Source organism: Grosmannia clavigera (genome assembly GCF_000143105.1).
Source record: "Grosmannia clavigera kw1407 unplaced genomic scaffold GCSC_140, whole genome shotgun sequence".
NCBI classification, from domain to species: Eukaryota; Fungi; Ascomycota; class Sordariomycetes; order Ophiostomatales; family Ophiostomataceae; genus Leptographium; species Leptographium clavigerum.
Genome location: NW_014040801.1, coordinates 3,222,810 through 3,242,588, shown reverse-complemented (window position 1 = coordinate 3,242,588; position 19,779 = coordinate 3,222,810). Strand labels below are relative to the sequence as shown.

General features: G+C 56.4%; 9 protein-coding genes across 9 annotated transcripts; 6 read left to right on the top strand and 3 right to left on the bottom strand.

Moving 5' to 3' along the window:
* Positions 1–581: 581 nt before the first annotated feature.
* CMQ_706 (uncharacterized protein) lies at positions 582–1,815 on the top strand (the record flags this gene model as incomplete). The annotated part of the gene is made up of 2 exons (XM_014317785.1): positions 582–599; positions 679–1,815. The coding sequence occupies 2 exons, from the start codon at positions 582–584 to the stop codon at positions 1,813–1,815; spliced, it is 1,155 nt and encodes a 384-aa protein (XP_014173260.1).
* Positions 1,816–2,791: 976 nt separating this feature from the next.
* CMQ_624 (duf636 domain containing protein) lies at positions 2,792–3,330 on the top strand (the record flags this gene model as incomplete). The annotated part of the gene is made up of 3 exons (XM_014317703.1): positions 2,792–2,912; positions 2,981–3,189; positions 3,250–3,330. 3 exons carry the CDS (start codon positions 2,792–2,794, stop codon positions 3,328–3,330), a joined length of 411 nt encoding a protein of 136 aa, XP_014173178.1.
* Positions 3,331–3,547: 217 nt separating this feature from the next.
* Positions 3,548–4,960, bottom strand: CMQ_1178 (GPI anchored cell wall protein; the record flags this gene model as incomplete). The annotated part of the gene is made up of 2 exons (XM_014318257.1): positions 3,548–3,655; positions 4,301–4,960. 2 exons carry the CDS (start codon positions 4,958–4,960, stop codon positions 3,548–3,550), a joined length of 768 nt encoding a protein of 255 aa, XP_014173732.1.
* Positions 4,961–5,764: 804 nt separating this feature from the next.
* On the bottom strand, positions 5,765–7,309 carry CMQ_1195 (kh domain containing RNA-binding protein; the record flags this gene model as incomplete). Its single annotated transcript, XM_014318274.1, has 3 exons — positions 5,765–5,787; positions 5,848–6,730; positions 6,785–7,309. 3 exons carry the CDS (start codon positions 7,307–7,309, stop codon positions 5,765–5,767), a joined length of 1,431 nt encoding a protein of 476 aa, XP_014173749.1.
* A 1,697-nt stretch (positions 7,310–9,006) lies between these two features.
* Positions 9,007–10,151, top strand: CMQ_1223 (uncharacterized protein; the record flags this gene model as incomplete). The annotated part of the gene is made up of 2 exons (XM_014318302.1): positions 9,007–9,126; positions 9,183–10,151. 2 exons carry the CDS (start codon positions 9,007–9,009, stop codon positions 10,149–10,151), a joined length of 1,089 nt encoding a protein of 362 aa, XP_014173777.1.
* A 54-nt stretch (positions 10,152–10,205) lies between these two features.
* CMQ_479 (uncharacterized protein) lies at positions 10,206–11,045 on the top strand (the record flags this gene model as incomplete). Its single annotated transcript, XM_014317558.1, has 3 exons — positions 10,206–10,402; positions 10,494–10,611; positions 10,752–11,045. The coding sequence occupies 3 exons, from the start codon at positions 10,206–10,208 to the stop codon at positions 11,043–11,045; spliced, it is 609 nt and encodes a 202-aa protein (XP_014173033.1).
* Positions 11,046–11,859: 814 nt separating this feature from the next.
* On the top strand, positions 11,860–12,608 carry CMQ_1143 (uncharacterized protein; the record flags this gene model as incomplete). Its single annotated transcript, XM_014318222.1, has 3 exons — positions 11,860–12,028; positions 12,095–12,367; positions 12,436–12,608. 3 exons carry the CDS (start codon positions 11,860–11,862, stop codon positions 12,606–12,608), a joined length of 615 nt encoding a protein of 204 aa, XP_014173697.1.
* A 661-nt stretch (positions 12,609–13,269) lies between these two features.
* CMQ_405 (ankyrin repeat protein) lies at positions 13,270–17,673 on the bottom strand (the record flags this gene model as incomplete). The annotated part of the gene is made up of 2 exons (XM_014317484.1): positions 13,270–16,738; positions 17,036–17,673. 2 exons carry the CDS (start codon positions 17,671–17,673, stop codon positions 13,270–13,272), a joined length of 4,107 nt encoding a protein of 1,368 aa, XP_014172959.1.
* Positions 17,674–18,698: 1,025 nt separating this feature from the next.
* CMQ_401 (uncharacterized protein) lies at positions 18,699–19,523 on the top strand (the record flags this gene model as incomplete). The annotated part of the gene is made up of 1 exon (XM_014317480.1): positions 18,699–19,523. One exon carries the CDS (start codon positions 18,699–18,701, stop codon positions 19,521–19,523), a length of 825 nt encoding a protein of 274 aa, XP_014172955.1.
* Positions 19,524–19,779: the final 256 nt, after the last annotated feature.

Here is a 19,779-nt window from a genome sequence, read left to right as displayed (position 1 = left end):
TGATCTATTTCGTGTTTTTGCCTCCGATCTCCCAATGGCGTGGCGGCTCTTGGGTCTTCTGTCGTGGCTCGATATGCTGGCCTTCATGGGGACAGGGTTGCTGTATTACAATGTCTTTGGAAATTATATTGACTGTCTGCTACTGAAAGGAGGTTTCTGGCTAAAAGGCGATGGCGCATATCAAACGGCCCAAGCCATAGTTCTGTGGACATTCACTGCTGCCACTGCTTTCGTTGGTGTGTTATTGTGGGGGAAAGCGACCTGGATGAGCTGCGATGATCCTGGCCATGTGCTTCTCTATCCCTGTAGGATGATACACCCGTCTACACGTCCATTCCTTGCTGTCGGGCAGCCTGTCTCCTGGGAAGGCGCTGTGAGCAGGCTGGTACCAGCTGGTCCACAGACGTCATTGTGACAGAAGACATCTTGGTTCCTCATCGCTCCCAAAAGCCATCTTGGACGTGACACTGGCCATGCAAGTTTACGGGAGAAACTAGACACATACCTGCAGTCTCAGGTGCGTTTGCCTTTCCCCGCTGCCCATCACAATTTCATTGCTCATGCCGATAGGAAATTGATCCATGCAGCTATCCATATGCGTACGTAGTAACGGCAGCTCGTTTTCTGGGCGGTCATTGTAACCCATTCTCGTTCTGGTATCTCTACGACAAAACCGAGGCACTCGCAGCTGTTGTTGTAGAAGTGGACAGCACGATTGGCGAGAGGCACATATACTTCTTCCGTCCAGGGCCTCGGCCCAAAGAGCTGGCAAAGGCTGCGCATAGGGACGACAGTGACTATGGAGCTGCACCTCCCCAGACCCGAGCTTACCAGACTCGCACGGGGTTGCATTCGATAACAACAACAGATCCGCTAGCTACCAACGCTCAGGGGCCTGTTCCGATCAACACGGTCCTCGTTCTCCAGTCGTTGCACGGACATGAGAAGCTGGTGGTGAGGTTCTGTGCCGAAGCTGTCGTCGATCCCACGGAGATGACGGCGTGGCAGGCACTACGCCTCGTGGCCACAACGTGGTGGCTCGGATTATTTGTTGACCAAAAGGAGGTAAATCTGGCGCAGAAGAAAAAACCTCGCACAGCAGACTGGATAGAGCTCCGGCTCGAGACGGCCTTTCGACGCTACCTGCAACACGTGGTCGAGAAGCAAGCAACGACGGCGGCAGCGCCGTCGCGGCGACTAGCTGTGACGTACATTCCGTGTGGGATCCCGGGGGTGGCATCAGAACGAATACTCTCTGGCACAGCTGCTGGCCAGCAAGACAAAGACGTGGACGAGGTGGAGATCCGGGTTTTGACGCCGGTTTTCTACAGACGGTTCGTGTGCTATGCTCACGACGTCGAGGCGCTCTTCTGCGAGCTGCGCGAGAGCTGCACGATTGACGTGTCGCGGCCGGAGCTGCTGGCGAAGCTGGTGCTGGCCAAGACGCCACGACCGCCACTGCAGGTGACGGGAGTCATCGACTTTCTCTTCTTCAAGGCCATCCAGAGGCTGCGACGACGACCGGAGCGTCTCGCCCCCCCCGCAAAGTTGCCGGGTGCAGCTTCTTCGTATGTTTCCACGGGCGATCTCCGGGGCTTCCGGCTCTCTGCCATGGACGGCTTCGTGCTCGCCCTCAAAGACGAGGCCGGTCGAGACTTGCGCAGAAGTTACAGGGCCACAGTTCTGGCCGTATTTCTGGCAGACAGGACAGCGCTCGGTTCCTACCGCGTCTTCCAGGCCCAGTGCCTCCTGGTGCGGCTCCTGGTGGCGTGGGCAGCAGTAGAAGTGGTCCTGTCAGCTTGCAGTCATGGTTGAGTTTAGGCAGCCGGCTGAACATCCGAATCTGCAGCTTCTGTGGAGTTGACTAAGACAAATGATTCCATGCTGCTTATCCGCTCGAGGGTCACACCGGTTATTTGGAATAGCCGGGACGCTGTAAGGTAATGCACTTGTAAGCAGAGAGTCGACGCCTGCCCATTCGGAGGTGCGGTGGGGCGGCCAACAGAGACAGACGTTCTCAGCCGTGCGCAATTCCAAATGAGATACAGGTGCTGCAGGGTGTATACCTCGCACTGTGGGTACACAAGTCTCACGGTATATACAACCGACCCGGAAGCAGTTGAAGTGATGGGCCGATAATACAGTACTGATATTTTTTTCCGATAGACGCAAATTCGAGTCGTGTTTATCTTGAAAGAGTACGGTTGTTTGGCTGTCCTCAAAGTCTGATTAGACGAGACAGCAGTGCGAATACATAGCAGTGCTTCGTCAAATTCCAAATACCAACAGCTCCGATAGGTCTAGTGCAGCCTCGCCGCTGCAACCCCACCTTAAAGATACAGCATAGGGGCTGACTGAGGTTGCGCGTGCAGATGCAAGAGTGTTTCGATGAGAGACACAAGGGCACGATAATCTTTGGATGTCAGTCGTAGGTCGATAGATTCTGAGGACGGAAAGGTCGGCATGTCGAAATGACAGATAATTTAGGAGCTATTCAAGGAAGGGGCGCCTGTTGGACAGACGCAGGAAGGAGAGGCGGGGCAGTATGACGTCTCTCTGGTCCCAATGCAGCACAGCAGCAAAGCTCTGTTGCCGAAGTCAGGTCTGAGAGTTGGTGGTCAGATAAGAGGGGAAAATAGCTATATAATTCCGAGTTCTTCTCTCTGTCCTGGCATTCCCGTCAGTGCATAAGCAACGACGTAGCAGACCAAGTTTGAAGCCAAAAGCAGCTCAGATCCATTCAGCTTCTCATTTCTCACATCCTATTCACTTCTCCATCCAAGCCGCCATCATGGTTCTCACCGGACATTGCCTCTGCAAGGCCGTCACCTACTCCATTGACATGGACAAGCCGCTCCTCGTCGGCTACGACCACTGTGACGACTGTCAGCGCCAGACCGGCTCGACCTACTGTAAGGACTAGTCCAGAGCTGGGCACGGGTGTGCTCTGGTTCTCCACATTGCTGACTGCTCCTCGCAGCGCTTGTCGCCGTCGTGCTGAAGGACAAGCTCACGCTCAAGGGCCCGACCAAGAGCTGGGCCGGCCTGGGAACGTCTGGCAAGGCGGTCCACCGCATCTTCTGCTCCGAGTGCGGTTCGCCCATCGCCCACGACCCTGACGCAGCCCCGGCCATCATTGCGATCAAGGGCGGCACTCTGGACTCGGACATCAAGAAGGCCCTGAAGCCGGTACGTTGCACACCGCCCTAGTTTGTAAGCCGTTGTGCTCGGAACTAACAGGCAACGCAGGACACCGAGATCTGGACGGTCGGCAAGCTGCCTTTTTGCCAGGAGCACCTCGAGAAGCCGTTTGAGCACATGCCGGAGTAAGCGTCTTAAGCGGGAAAATAACCGGCTGTACTTTCTACAATAAGATCAGGAATAAACCCGAGCAGAGACGTGAAACGTCTCCTTCTCCAAATGATGACTAATACATGTGTAATTTTGCATGCAAACTTCTGTCTATAGTGCGGGAAATGCAAGGCAAACGCTGATGCGCCAATCGTGTTATTCATACATGTCGTGGGCGAGAAAACAAATGGATATGCTAGGAGAGATGCGAGCCGGCGAGAACAGCAACGACGGCGGCCAGCCACAACAGCTCCGAGGCTGCTGGCCGTGAGCTGGCGGCGCTGGCTGTGCTGGGAAGCTCTTTCTGCACGGTAGCGGTGACGGTGGACGAGGCGACGGCCAGGGTGCAGCTGGCAGTGCCGCAGGCGTAGCCAGACGGACAGCAGCCAGCAGCAGCGCCGGCAGCCGGGGTCGAGTCGGAGGAACAGAGGAACCAGCCGGTAGCGCAGGTGGCGGCGGACGTGGCAGCAGCAGCAGCCGCAGCAGCGGTCGAGTCAGCAGGCACGGCGATGGTGATGCCGTTGACGTTGATGACGGTGGAGGAGGACGAAGCAGGCGGACAGCTGGTGGTGTGACAATCGCGGCCGGTCTGACAGCAGCCACCGCCAGCAAGGGCGAGACAGGCGTAGTAGCCGACAGGGCAGTAGGAGGCAGTAGAGTCGGGAGAGGTGGTCGTAGTCGTGGTGGAAGTAGAGGTGGAGGTAGAGGAGTCAGGCATGGAGGTAGGCTTGACGGGAGCGACGCCTCCCGTGGCCGTGGTCGTGATGACAACAGTCGTAGAGGTGGGCGTGACGGTGGACGTGAGCGATGACGTAAGCGTGGTGATGCCGCCGGCGCTGGCGGTCTGGGTGACGACGACGGTGACGATGACGACAGAGGGCGTGGCCGCGACGGTGGACGTGGTCGTGATGGTGGCTGCTGTGACCACACAGCCGATGCCGGCACAGACGAAGCCGGCGATGCAGCAGCCGCCGCCGTCGGCCTCGGAGCAGGCTGTGGTGCCGGCGCCACAGGTGGTGACCGAGCCAGAGCAGGACTCACCGGTCGGACAGCAGCCAACGGGCCCGAGTCCGACGTTTTCGATCTCGTAGCACGTCTCGCCCGAGGCACAGCAGCTGTAGGGGTAGCCGATGGCCGAGCAGCTGGCCGTGCCGGTCGGACAGCTCCAGTCGCGACCTTGCAGGCGAGCGAGGGCGGCGCGGGGCGAGAGGGCAGAGTCGGCGTGCGCAGGCTCCAGCTCGAGCTCGGTCTCGTAGTCGTAGTCCTCTTCGTGCACGGCAAAGGGGACCAGAAATGGCGGCGGCATTGGCGACGACCCGTTGGTCGGCGGGCGAAGCTGCACGGGCGGACGATACCGCCGCTCGGAAAAGGACCCCAACTGTCCCAGCGATTTGCTGCTGCTGCTGCTGCTGCTGCTGTGGTCGTCGGCCTCCTCAAAGGCAAAGTACTGCTCCGGGAAGAACTTTTCGCCCTCATCCATCATCTTGCGCACAGCAACCGGCTTGTGCTGCTGCCGCGGCTGCTGCCGCTGCTCGTCCGCCTGCGCGAGGACGGCCAGCGACAGCACCAGAGAGGCCGGTAGCCCCAGCAGTGCTCGCCCCAGGTGCATCGCAACTCGATTGTCGCTTGTCGCTTGTCAGATGTCGGGCTGCAGCTAATATAATTATATAATCCGGCTAGGCCAATTCTGACACTCCTTTCTGACAGCTGGAATGGAGGATGGGAAGCGACAGGTTTGCTGTCGAAAGTGAGGAAGGAGCGGTCGACAGAAGACCGGTTGGCAGGGAAATAGCTGTAGTGGGGCTGCCTTAGCTTACTTGAATATCTTCAAACAAGAGCTCGATTATTATAGGGTGATTTTTCTGACAATCAATTTGACATTACATATTACACTTGCCTGCGATATACAAGGACCGAAGTATATCAACGTGAAGAGATGGGTCAAACTAAATATATAACACGGTACGCGCCGTTCATGATGGGAAAGCTGAAACTTGTACGACAATTCACCTGTGGCTAGATAATGGAGCAAGGTGGTAAGAGGAAGGCGTTGGTCAAAGGACTTGGATTGGACTGATTTCCGTTCTTTATCCGGTAATTCAGTCTAGCTGTCAAATTTATCAAGTACTCGGCAAACACCCAAACGGACCGTCCTCCTCAAAACTCCAAGTCTTACAACACGGCAAGTGAAACACTGGAAGACAAACAAGCACAGAAAACAAATCAACTCCTCTCGATATTTTTTTTTGTTCAAGAATTCGAAACAGCAGTTATTGGAACAACATAATTGTGGCTATGAGTCACATAAAAGGTAATGATTTGTCCGCGAGGTGACAGGAGATCATCTGAGTAAAAGTCGTCGTGCGCACGTCCAATAGCGGCGGGTGGAAGCAAATGCAGCTTGTCAAGACGCTCACGTCCGGTGCTTTTCGCTCTCTGGTACGATAGAATGATTAGCAACGCCGTGAGACTGTGGAATGGGGGTGTCCGGCTTACCAAGACGAGAGTAGAGCATGTACAGCGCCATGCGGTTGCACTCCTCAGTGCCTGTGATGGTCACAAGACGCTCATTGCTGTTGTCCTGCGGCTCGTTGATCTTGATAACACTGCCCGAAACCTGCCGGATCTCGTTGATCTTCTGGCCACCCTTGCCAATGATAGCTCCGACCATATCGTTCGGGATGTAGATTTGCTGTGTCAAGGGCGCACCAGCCATGGCAGGGTGGCCACCTGGGCCAGCGTGTGGCGGCTGACCAGCATGGGGACCGTGAGGCATAGCACCGTGATGAGCGGCATTCTGGTGCGGCAGCTGCGGCGCTCCGTAGGCTCCAGCTGCCTGGGCGCCGTACATGGGGACTGCAGGACCCGGACCGTGGGCAATGGGAGCACCGTATGGAGCACCGTATCCTTGGGGCGGCAGCTGAGCACGGGGATCCTGGCGACGGCTGTAGTTCTCGGTTCTGCCGTAGCTTCCACCAGCAGGCTGGGGGAGGTAGGGGACGACCTGCATGCCACCGGGGACGACGCCAACAGGGCCGCCGCCACGGGCAGCATAGGCTGAGGCGGCCGGGCCACCGAAGCGCTCGTTCAGCTGCTCCAGCAGAGTGCTGCCCACATAGTAAGTAGCAATGTGAACGGCATCTGCGACGCCCATAACGACGAGCGACCGCTCGGAAGACATGGGAAGGCAGGAGTCCGACGCGTTCAGGCGCGCACCAGATGCCTCCTGGATCTCCTTAATCCGGGAGCCGCCCTTTCCGATGATGGAGCCGATCAGGATGTGAGGAATCAACAGGCGAAGAGGGTAGGTTTTTGAGTGCGCATTCGACGGCTCGCCCAGCGGCTCGTTGTTCAATGTGCGGATGATGAGGCCGAATGCCTGCCGATGTTAGCAGGGAGACAAGCTGATAGAGACGGCGCAGGGCTGTCTTACCTTTGCAACAGCATCCACCACGCCGCTGACCGTCAGGATGCGCTCGACAGCGCCCTTCTGGTAGTCGCTGACGGTGCACTTTGCGTTGGACATCTGGCGGATCTTGGAGACGTTCTCACCACCCTTGCCGATGATGGTGGCAGCCTCGGGGCTGGAAATGACGGCGCGAATGTGGATCCAGGATGTCTCGTCGTGGGCGTTTGCGGGAGCAGTCTGCGACGGAGCTGTGTTGCTGCTGGCTGTGCTGGCAATGGCCTTGCTTTCGGTGCTTTCGGCCGTAGGCTCATCCTCGCCGTCCTTGGTGTCCTTCTTGGCACCGTTGGTGCCGTTGGTGCCGTTCGAGTCGGCGATGGGGATGGGCGGGATAGCAGGAAGGCCATTGGTCTCCTTGCGTATCTCGCCGTCGTTCCGCACGACCTTGTCGAGAGCAGGTCGCTTTGCGTCGGGCTGATCGCCGGTTCTAGAGGGCGACGAGACGTCCTCGAGAGGACGCTTGGTCGAGGTGTGCTGGGGAGAGGCAGACATGATGTCAGGTTGTGCTTGCTTCGGGCGAATGCGTACTTGCTGTCTTGTCACGTGTTCTTGCTTTATAGCAAAGAGAAAGAGATTGTGTCTCTTTCCCGATTTTTGTTTCTTTCTTTCAGAAAAGCCGTGATTAAATTGAATAGATATTTCGTGCCTATCTACACCTCTCAGGGTTTTCGCAAAGAAAACGGGTAGGTGTAGTGGCGGATCGGGGTCGGATTGGGAAGTCTGCGTGGCTGGGTAGAAGTTGGGCAAGAAGCTGGGCACGGAGTAGAAAGCTGATCGGAGGGTCGCGAGGAAGAATGATGGTAATGGCTCGTTGAAGTGGGCGACTAAGCTGTCTTCGCGTGATGGCAAAGGAGGTCGGGTGAAGTGACCAAAGACAGCTCTCTTGAGAAAAGGAAGATGTGGGCGGGATGGAGGAGCGAAAGTGGCGGAATTCGGGAGAAATGCTCTGAGCTCTGGGGAGGAAGAGGACGAGATAAACTGAGAGTATAAGAAGGAAGAGGCGAGGATGGGTGACGATGGTAGAAGAGAAGGCAGCAGGAGAATCAAGAGGGAAGCCCCGTTTTCTCAAACCTCTTGTCTATTTCCTCGGCTGTTTGTCACACGGCCAGCGACCCAAAGCAAACGGCAACCAGAGCGCGTTTCTTGTCTTGGAGATTCCTGCGCAAACAAGCCGTGATCTTGCGGCTGATGCGAATTTAATTTGGCGGGAGACCTACTTCAACTGCCCGGCAAGCGGTGGACGGAGGACGGAGAGCGGGAGACGGCTGGAAATTAGAGGGCAATGGCCAGGAGAGAAAGAATGATAGAGCGAGCGACGTCGAGAGTTCCAGAACGGATGGAGATGATGAAACGACGAGGCAGGGAGAGAATGAGGAAGGGAAAAGGCGAGCAAGTGTTGAGGGAGAGATTGGGGATGAATCCGCTGATCAAAACGACGGTTTAAGAGGCAGGTTAGGCAAGGGAGCAAAACCGGTTCCTGGAGAAGGGAGGATATGTGAGAAGCAACGGCACCAAATGTCTCGAACGGTGTTTTGGAGGCAAAGAGCGGAGGAGGTTGAGAGGAAAGGGCGGGTTTTGATGAAACTGTGTGAGGACTTGCCTGTCTGTCCTCTCTTAATAGTAATTTTCAGCATGGGCGGCTGCAGGCGGTGGGGATTTGACCAATGAGATTGCGCAAATGATGGGGGCATGACCCATAATTTGCACCGTACGAAAGCCGGGCAGCAGAATGGGAAGATGCACGGTGTACGGGCGACCACTGGGGAACGCGTTAGGGCCAGAGCAAAAGCCAGCAGCGCAGGCCTAGCAGGACCCACTTCAGGCTCTTGTACTCAGCTATTCTTTACGCGTTCGAATCGACTTCATCACGGGATGCCACCTAGCCGTGTTTGACGAGCATCGCACAATGCGAGTGGGACGGGACACGACACTCAATATATTGGTACCACCAGTGTGCAGAGAGAGGTTGAAATTGCCCAGTGTGACGGCCTGCGTCATCAACTCCTGACGTATTTCCGCGTCCGTGACAAACGAACGAGCAGACAGGCACAGAGCATACAGACCCGAGGTGCGAGCAGGAGAATCATTCGAGCACGGACACCATTGAGCCAAAGATTAGTGGCTCTGGAATTCTGACAGCCCCTGGCGTGTTGACTGGAGAAAGGGGCTGCCGTCATCCGCTGTCGAAGATGGAGCACGAGGCGATGCTCACGGCAGATGAGCAGCTGCACCGCTCTCACGTGGAGCGGTCTATGCGTGAGCTCCAGCGCATGGTTGCCGACAGCGAGGATGCTCTAGCCGAGGTGGGTGTATGTTTTATGTTTGTTCATCGTCTTGGCAGAGAGGCTGACAGATGTGCATGCAGCTCCGCAGCCGAGCCGTTCCTCTGCCACGGTCGGCGGCGACGTCGCTGGCCGTCATGAAGGCCGGCTACGACCGGGCGACGGTGTCGGAGCCGTTTCTGCCGTATGTCGACTCGGTGCTGCCGGCGCTGCTGGCGCTGCGCAAGACGCACGAGGTGGCGGCCGAGTCGTGGGCGCACGTGACGGCACAGGAGGAGCCGCAGCTGGCGGCAGCGCGACGACAGCTGGCGGCCGAGCAGACGCGGCTGGACGACCAGAAGGCGCTGAACCGGGCGCTGGAGGGGCGGTTGGCAGCGCTGCGCAGCAGCCAAGAGGCGCGGCAGCAGAGCCCAGCAAACACAGAAACGACGGCCGAGCAGAGACGCCAGCAGAAGCTGGAGGCACTAAAGGCACAACGACACGGCTACGACACGGCGACGTCGACGCTGCTGCGAGCCCTCCGCGGCTTCATCCACGAGCGGCTGGGACCGATGCTGGCGGCCGAAGAGCTGGGCGGCCCCGTGGTCGGCGCCATGGTGGACGTGCGGGCAGACGATCTGGTGGCCGGGTTCAGCGCGCAGGGAAAGCCGCGGCGTCAGCGGCAGCCGGGGGGAGAAAAGGGTGCAAAGAGCGCGAAGAGTGCGGCAGCTGGCTCGCGCGACGCAAAACGACAGCAGCGGATCGACGAGATCTGGGGGCCACGAGCAAACGACAGAGACGGGGGAGAGAAGGAGGACAGCGATGACGACGATGCAAACGAAAAGGACAATCGAGACGAGTCAGCCACAGCTGGCGCGGAGATGCAGGACCTCACAGAACAGCTTCTGAACACGTTGGCCTCAGCGGCTGGCGATGGGTCAGCAGCCTATGTAACGCTTCCACGCGAGTCGGCAGCTGCCCGGTTTCTCGTGCGGTCAAAGGTGGCCCAGTTTCACCCGCGCGATGCCACCCGACTGCGCCTGATTGATTTTGGCCGCGAGCTGGACGACTAGAGAGAGACACTGCAGACCCGTTGGCTGGGCAGAGAAACAACCAACAGAATCCAAATGCAAACCCCTCAGCTACTTCGTACAGGCTGCCAATTCGCCTCAGACTTCACGGGAGAGCAGACAAGGGCGGCTCATCGGCAGATCGTGCCCATCATCTCCTCGGACATGACAGCCGGAAGGAGGATAGCTCAGGATAGCTGGCGCATGCTTGCTGGCAGTGGCAATGAGCATCACGACTGGGCAGCCGTTTTGCCGTGAGTTTCTGACGGCAGCCCTACACGAGACAGCACAGCGACCGATGAGCAGACAAAGGCCAGGACGAGCAACCTCGGTTATGGCTGCTAGGCAGGGCGTCGCGTGGATTGACAATCGTGGCCGAAAACTGCGCATGGCATCACGTTGGCCAGACTTTCTTTTCTTTTTCCTCCGAGACCAAGCGGCGGTGGACTCCGCTAAGGCCGAGGTCAGCGTATGAAGATCACTGAGATGCTGCCATCTCTCACCCCTTGCGGCCTGCCCGCCTTTGTTCTCCTGCTGGCCGCTACGGAATGGGAGTAAACAACACGGGCGTGCGGGCAACACGCAGACACGTCCGACTTCCAGCCTAACGCCTCTGTCTGGTCTGTTTTCCGCGAACAGGACGGAGCCGAGAAGCATCGCATCATTGCATATGGCTCTAGGAGTGCTAGGATGAGCGACACGGACCGATTTGGCGAGGGAAGCATGCCGGCCGGTATACAGGAACTGCCGATCGAGCAGAGGCGCCGAGATAGGCTTCTTGCACATGCCTCCATACACAGCAGCAGCCGGCACACGAGGCAGGCCCGAGGATGCACACAGCAGCAGAGTGGACCGATGGAGAGAGTGGGGGCCAGAGGCGGCGGGCTGACCAGCTAGCCGCCGAGCATTCCAGACGAGTTGACGATCAGAGACATGCAATGAAAGTGGCACGAGCATGTGCCCGCACGATTGAGACATTGTGTTCGTTGCCCCAAGTTCCCATTCCAGTGTCGGCAGCAGTGCGCCGTGTGTTGACTGCACGTTGTCGTGCAAGATGGCCGCTTTGCTCTGCTCTGGTCGTGTGTCTAGCTTTGTCGAGACCTGCCGTCCGGGTCGAGACACGGCACAGTGGAACAGAACAATGGGCGATCCTTTGTGTGGGATCTACGATCCGATGATGCGTCCCATGCCGGCTCGGCGACCATGTCAGACGAGACAGACGACTGGGTGTTGGCACTACGCTGTATTGCCAGATCGGCCGACATCGAGCAGCGGCAGTTTGGACGGAAGCAGCTCCAGCCGTCGACCTCTCCCTTGCTCCCAGAGCCGGCTAGCTCGACCCAGCCGCCGCTGTGTGCGTAGTGAGCACCTGCGCCGGCTCGCTGCACATCCATCGTCTGGGTCCACTGGCGCGAGAGGCATGAGCCGATGTCTCTGGCCTGGCTTTGTTTCGCTGCATACCCACCGCTCGATGGCGACAGAAGGAGAGGGATGGCGAGAGGCAGGGCAACAGCAGCAGCATGGCCCTTCTCCGAGTATATAATGCAGCTCTTCGTCCTGCTCGAGGAACCGAATCTCTTCTTTCTTCACCATCTTCACCATCTGCATCCTCATCCTCATCTTCACCAGCTTCAACACATCCGTCACTCTTGTCCGTCTTTCAGACCAGCTCTCTCTCTTTCAACTTCCTCCCCAACTCCCTACCATCAACATGAAGTTTTCCATCTTCTCTACCGTTGCCTGCATGGCTGCCAGCGTCTTTGCTGCTCCGGCTGTCGCGAACACTGGCCTCGTCGCCAAGCCCGATGTCGTCAAGCGTGACATCCTGAGCACGCTCACGAGCGCCCTCACGAGCGCCGTCAGCGAGGCCAGCTCCATCTGTAAGATTTTTCTAATCCACAGAGCAGCACCCCCCACGACTCTTTGCTGACAATGACCTCTTGTAGCCTCGGATGTGTCGTCGCTCGCTTCGGGCTCGACCACCTCGCTGACCAAGATCTTCGAGGACATCACCGGCCTCAACAAGACGCTGACCATCGTTGTCGACGTCATCGAGGAGCTCAACCTCGACGCTGCCGACGCCACCATCACCGTCATCGACGGCCTACTCGGCCTCTTCGGCTTCAGTGGCGCGACCCAGATCAACTCCCTGCTGCTCAGCCTCGAGGCCGGCCTGAAGAACATTCTGGAGGAGATCAAGAAGCTCGGCTCCGGCTCTGGTAAGCCAGTTTTTTCTCTTTTTCGCCAGCCCCTCACCCGCAAGATGTATCTCGCTAACCCCTCCCAGACCTCTTTGACGAGCTCGAGACCGTCGCCCAAGTCCTGGGCGGCTCCGAGGCCGAGGGTGCTCTGTCTGATCTCGGAGGTCTCATCCAGGACGTGATCACGCTCATCGGCGGCATCCCCATCATCGGCCCGGTCCTCTCGACCCTCATCACCGACCTGCTCAAGTCGATCTAGACGACCGGCCGGTCCTGGCAAGATGGCACGTGTGAAGGAGGCCGCTGGAATCTGGATCGGTGGCATGGCAAGACAGCTCTCCCAGGAGTGGCTGTAGCAATACATGTGCGAGGCATCGTCCTCTGCCCTTTTTTGTTTTGCACAAATCAAGGGTCAATCGTAGTTAGTGGAAGAATAATCAAATTGTCATGCATGGCATCAAGCTGGTACTGCGTCTGGGTAACGACTCTAGTGCACTGAGAACAATACGTAGCTTTCAAAGCAATTTCTTCTCTACTGCAGTAAGCGGGCGCTTGCACAATTCAACGCGCAACCTGAAACAGTCCCAAGGTGCTCTCCGAGAATAATATCAGACAATGGTTTCTCGGGTTCCTCTATCTAGACGGCGCACCTGCTCACCTTCACTCACAGCAAGCCAAGGTTGGGAAGACTGAGTGCTACCTATGACAAGCCATAACAAATCTGGTATAACATTCTGTTCATGTACTTCTCGACCCTTGATGACGCCATATCGCCAGTCCAGTACCATGCTGACTGGCATAAGACAATAATGTTCCAAAAAATATCTCCCAGTCCAAACTATCTCACCCCCCGAAAACAAACGCACAAAAGACAAATAGTAACGATTCAACAGGATCAGTAACATGAATGGCGAGATGTACTACACAATCAACCAAGTTTTCCGTTCCAACATGTCTTCCTCTAGCTCGCAGCGTTCAAGCCGTAGAATACCAAGGCGCTCCCAGCGCGTTTGGGCGTTGGGAGGCAACTGTTCATTTGTCTGCTGCTGCTTCTGAACGACGAGCACATAAGTATAGGGAGACTCATCTTCGGGAGGGGAGGGTGTTGATGCTCCAAGCACAGTGCCTTCCCATGGCTTCTGAAATAGCGCCGTCTCCAGAGAGTCGGTAACACGGTCATCGTTCCTTTTCCTGTCGTCGTCGCTACCGTCGCCGCCGTTCCAAGTGAGCTTGAATCGACCCTTCCACACACGGTCACCAACGCACACCATGCCATGATAGCTATACGAAGCGTGAATCTGAACTGTGGCTGCAGCAGCTGTGATCTCAAACATGTGAGTTTGACCGGACCAGGTGGCCTTGTTGTGGTCGTCTGTTTCGTGCCGTAAGCCGTAGTAGATTTCCCATGGTAGGGCAACGCCAGAACCGCCTTTTCCATCACGAGGAACAATGGAGAGGTTTAGAGACGTTTTGAAAGGTGCTTGGTCAACAATTAAGCCACGATCGTCGACCTGTCCCGTCCATCCGGTCCATGACCAAGTCGGAAATCCGAGCCGCCGACGAGTCGGACGCTTGAGAGTCCAGCAGAGTCCGTTAACAAAACCGGTGAGGGCGGCATCATTTTCTTTTTCCTTGTCTTCTTCTTTTTCCTTGTCTTCAAAATCTCTCAGTATAGGAACGCCACATACGTGGTACAGCGGTTCCTTGTTATCGGCAAGAAGTTGAAGGACGCCAAGTATAGCATTCAGGGCGTCTTTCTGGAAGGACAGCTGTCGCTTTGTGTAGTCCCCTAAAAGACGAAAGATGCCGCTGGCACCATGTTTGACGGCGTTCTCGGCCAGTTGCCAGGAGTCATGCATCCACAACGGCTCCCGCGTACTCGGTTTGTGTTTGTGTATTTTCCGTTCTCGGCCGGGTGGAAGCTGTATGGCTTCGCGACAAAGCATATTGCGACACCCGTACGACATCTCGTAGTCGGTAAAGTAGAGACGACGGCGTGCGAGCAAGCCCTCCTGGAGGGTCCAGCCGCGCGAATCCCAGGTCGAGTCTTTGATAACTGTATAGGGGTCAGGAGGAATGACGACGAGTTTGTGGCCCTTGATGAAAGCCCCGGGCTGCTGGTAGGATCTTGGACGTCCTGGTGCACCGGGTAGGCCAGCTGATGCGTCTTCGCCAGCGGCTGCCACCAGGGTCACCTCGGCGTTGAGGTAGACGGGGTGCATGTGCCGCATTTGTTCGTTCTTAACAGCGTCATAGCCCTTCTCCCGTACGATGCAGTACCGGTCGATCCACAGGTATTCGTAGCCGAGCTCAAGAGTCACGTTAATAGCGTCTTTGATGACAGCCGCCACATCGCCACCTAAATCGTCTAGATGCGGCTCATCAACCGGAGACAGGCGCCAGACGTAGCTCAATGCAACGTATGACGGCGGCCAGGTACCCTCGAACTCGTGCTGGTTTATGATGCGCCGCTTTTTGCAGTCGATAAGGTATAGATGTGGCGGTATAGCGAATTTGTCCGGAGGGTTGCACTCCTTGTGTTTTATACAAGTCGAAATCCATTCTCTGGCTGTCCTCATGCGTGCAGCACTCCCCTCATCCGTACCCAGCAAACGTGGGATTGTTATGGCGTACTTCTTTTCCGGGCAATTTGATCCAAGGCGGCCGATCATGCCGGTGGATAAAATGTCGCCCGTATATTCCCACCCAGAACCGCCAATGGCAAGCACCATAGTGTCAAACCAAGGGGCCTCCAAAGACTCTAAAGCTTCCAAAAACATTTTACCGCAGATCCAGCCTTGCGTGCTCGAGTTGCTTATCAAGTGAACGTCCCAGAGGTATTGTCTATCCACCGCTATTAACAGACGACACAAAGGACACAGTGATTCACCTTCCAAAGAATGCATGCGCTCTCTGTAGTCGTGATTTGAAAAGGCATCATCTAGATCGATCTCCGAGCAGTATCTACACAGTATTTCTGTGCCGTCCGCCCACTCGTCGATGTATTCCTGCTGTGTGCCTAGGGATATGCGGCCCCCTTTACTGAGTACCATGCTATTATCGGGCGAGCCTTCAACATTAATTTGACTGTTGGCATCCAACAAAGGCCTCTCCGGTGCGGTCGCGCCACGGCTGCGCAAAATCTCAATGACAATCGTGTCGTCGATCTCTTCTGCCACGGCCAGAGGACTGAGACCATTCCGTCCCTGTTGGTTCACGTCGAGGTCTGGGCGTTCGAGCATCAGCTCGACACACTTGACACGGTTACGACACTGGATCGCCCGAATCAGCGGTGTCAGCCCTTCGGCGTCTTCTGCATTCGGGTCCACATTCGAGTTGCTTAAAAGCAGCCGCACCACTTCTTCACGCCGTTTTGTCAACTCCTGACTGTCGGCAGTCTTAGGCAACGCCCACGATAACGGGCTTCGGCCGTCCGCGTTCAAGTCTGGATCAACACCGTCGGCTTTAAGAAGAATTTCAACTAGTTTGAGATTGCCACCCTCTGCCGCGTAAGAGAGCGCCGTCCGTTTCATACGGTCTTCAATGTTGACTTTGATGCCGGAGACGGCGATAAGTGCTCGCATTACCTCTGCCCAATCTGATTCTTCCTCCGAGTCGTTTTCTTCCTCCGAGTCGCTTTCCTCCTCCGAATCACTTAGACTCGACCTGGCCGTCCTGTGTAGTGCTGACATGCCTTGTCGGTTCTGTAGATTGATGTCGATGCTTGTCGATCCCGTAAGAAGCAGATCGACCATTTTCGCGTTGCCGCAAGCGGCAGCAATAATCAGCAGAGTGTTTCCATCGTGGTCCATTGGGTTTTGCTCAGTCGACGAAACGTTCCGTAGCAGTCGAACGGCGTTAACGGCGTTCTTCCTTTTCGACCCAGCGGCATAAGCCAGTGGTGTGCGGCCATTCTGATCCCTGGAGTTGGTGTCAAGCCGGCCGGTGTCCAACAGCACGGCCACCACGTCCTCGCGAGCATGCTCGGCTGCATGTGATAAAGCAGTGCGCCCTTTCTTGTCACTTTGGTCAACAGTCACCCTCTCGTCGGATACGAGCATCTTGACCACGTCGACAAACCCCTCAATGCTCGCTAGGATAAGTGCCGTAGAACCATCGCTATTGAAGACGTTTGGCAGGATCCCTTCTATCGTAAGGAGAAAGCTGACTGATTCTGCGTTGCCCTTCTTAGAAGCCGCCATGAGTGGACTAAGATCGAACGGTCCACATCGACAGACCGCATTCACGTCTGCGCCATGCTTTTTCAAAAGCTCGTCGGCGACTCGAAGGCAGTTGGCGCTAGAGGCATAGACCAACAGCCGCGAAGCCGACTCAACGGCAACATCGCGGTCGCCGCTCAGGGGTGCAGCGCTCCGTTCCAACCTTCCCCTACACTTAAGGAGTAGGGTTAAGGCCACTTCTTGGTATCCGGACTCAATGGCCAGTCCTAGCACGCTTGGGGAATAGTCGTCGCCTAATATTAGGAGGGCGTCGATGCCGTCTGCGTGGGCCAGCAGCTAGGCCGTCTCTTGGTGGCGATTCTTCAAGGCGAGGGCAAGGGGGGTCTCAAATCTATTTTCATAGATGCGACCAGACCACGGGTTCACGTCAGTTAGACCACACTCTAACAACAGCTTAACAACCGCTGTGCAGCCTTTCAATGCCGCGAACCATAGCGGCGTTAACATATTAAGGTCTCGCAGGTTAGGGTCAGCGCCCACAGCAAGCAGCAGCCGAACCACGGCGATGTGGTCGCCCTTAGCAGCGTACGATAGTGCTGTGCGGCCATAACGTTCGCGCTGGTTAATGTCGATGTCGCCGGCGCCTGCAAGAAGCAGCCGCTCTACCACGGCGATGTGGCCGCCCTCGGCAGCGTACGACAGTGCCGTGCGGCCATGACGTTCGCGCTGGTTAATTTCGATGTCACCGGCGCCTGCAATAAGCAGCCGCTCTACCACGGCGATGTGGCCGCCCTTAGCAGCGTACGATAGTGCTGTGCGGCGATTGTAGTCGCGCTGGTTAATGTCGATATCGCCGGCGCCTGCAATAAACAGCCGCTCTACCACGGCAATGTGGCCGCCCTCGGCAGCGTACGACAGTAACGTGCAGTTATCAAGGTCGCGCTGGTTTAGGTCAATGTCGCCGGCGCCTGCAATAAGCAGCCGCTCTACCACGGCGATGTGGCCGCCCTCGGCAGCGTACGACAGTAGCGTGCGGCCATCGTCGTCGCGCTGGTTAAAATCGATGCCGCCGGCAGCTAACGCCTCCGCCAAGTCATTAACATTGCCAGCCTTGGCAGCAATAGTAAGTGGCGCATTACTCATTTTGTCTATAAAGAAAATGTTGAAAGACAAAGATATTTTGTTGTACGCTTTCTATGATGCCTAGATTTTTGGTGTCGAAGGCGGGGTTGAAAGTTGTCTATCGGACGTCGCCGATTCTTAGCGGGGAAACTTGCGGGACGAAACGGCGACTACGAGTCTTTGTAGACCAATGATACTGGGTTTACGGCTATGTACGAAGACAGTATAGAGCAAGCTACTCCGTACTCAGCATGCACTTAAAGACCTGCTTATACTGCTTTTAAACAGTCCTAGGTTGTTGTGCACAGAAGCAGGGCTGTATGCTGTGTTTCCAAGGCCGTACAGAGCAAATTGAGAAAGTTGTAATAAAGCGTGTTTAGGAGCAAGTGCCAAAGAAACCACTCTAGAATTCAGTTAGCCGTTCAACTCTTGTGCTCGTTAAATGTGGAAAATGGCTATGATGATTAGCCGAGGAATCGCAACGGAATGCTAGACCTCACATAACAAAATCTAGAACGATTTACCAGCAGCGACTGTATTGCTTTACTTGCTGCTAAATCAATGTCCATCGTCAAAGCGCGTGAGGTGAAGTTTGCAATGGCTCACAAGCAAACTCGGCAAAGATTCTCGGCTTGCTACCCAAAGTATGAACAGGCTGCAGACCCAAAAGTGAACAAGAACAAGAACAAGAACAAGCACCGACGTCTGCGCAACGAAGAGCCATGTTCACTGAGGCCACTGAACAAGTCCAGGCATATTCCTGTCCAAGACGTAATGAAGCAGACGCAGTCACTACGTATAAAACACACCAAGGAGCACGCATCCTCAGATCTCGGTATCAACAAATTTCCCAACACTAGCACTTCAGGTAAACAAGCTTCCCTCGTCACTGCCCACAGTTCCGCCAAGTTTGCTTGCCTGTATCTGCGTGTCATCAAACCTAGCAATAACAGTACAGACAAAGAGACGGCCTGACGCTCAAAGACGATTGTCAAGCACCAAACAGGACACCTCACACAAAGCCATCTCCATCCTCAAACACCCACATGTCTCAAGGTTCGTTTGTCAATATCTACGCCTGCCGCTGCCGCGAGGAGCAGCGGTCGGTCCAACCGCGCGGCTGTCTTTCCGTCTTCAGCACCTGGATGCCCGCGCCCAACTCTCCTCCTCAGCTGCCACGTCAGTACATCCCAGAGCTGTGTCCGAAGTGCCTCCGGGTCTACGACCTGAGACAGCAATACGGGCTAATGGACAGCAGCAGTGCACGTCGGCAGCGAGAGCGCCGTCACGTCGAGGACACGGCCGTTCCCAGCGACGCCATCGGTGTTGCCATATCAGCCCCGGAGGCCACCCCAGCCGTTCCGACCGTCCGTCCGCCAAAGACTGCCGTGTGTGCTCCTGTACCAAGTGCCAGGGGCACCACTGGAACAGGGCCCCGGGGCCCTGCCCACTACTCACAGCGGAGACAGTCTGAGCCAGTTCCCGGCCGTAGCAGAACCGAACACAGAAGGTATGCCAGCATCCCCAGCGTCTCTCGGCCACCACCGGCCAGACCGCCACCGGCCGAGCCTCTCTGGGGCCCCGGCCCGTCTGCACCCTCACGGCCACCTCCCGCTCGCACGCCGAACAAGCTGCAAAAGCGCAGCTCAACCAGCCCGCCCAGCACGAGTCGTCCAGCCGGCGACAACAGCCACCCAACCAAGCCGTCGCGGGCCAAAGAAGCTGCAGCCAAATCAGGGCTTCGGGTGGACACGGCTCACCGACGATCCCGTCTATCGACGCGTGTTCTCAGCGTACTGACACCCAGGGCCATGGAGAGCGATGAATCCCTCGTCTGCCGGGATGCCCGGCGGATCGAGTCGGGACGGTAAGCAAGGTAAGGAGAGAGAGAGAGATGCGTGGGAGCTACGTAGAAAGCATGCAAGGTCATGCCAAAGAACGCGGATTGCGCTTCTGACCTACTATGATTTAGATTGAAATGGAAAAATGCGTCGAAAGATAGATATACACGTATTAGATGCTCTTCGCACGCTATGCAATTTTTGTGAAAGTCACTTGCTTCGGAATGGGCCTGTCCTCTTTGTGTTTCCGGCCAAAGTAGGACTTTTGTGGAAGCGAGCATGCCGT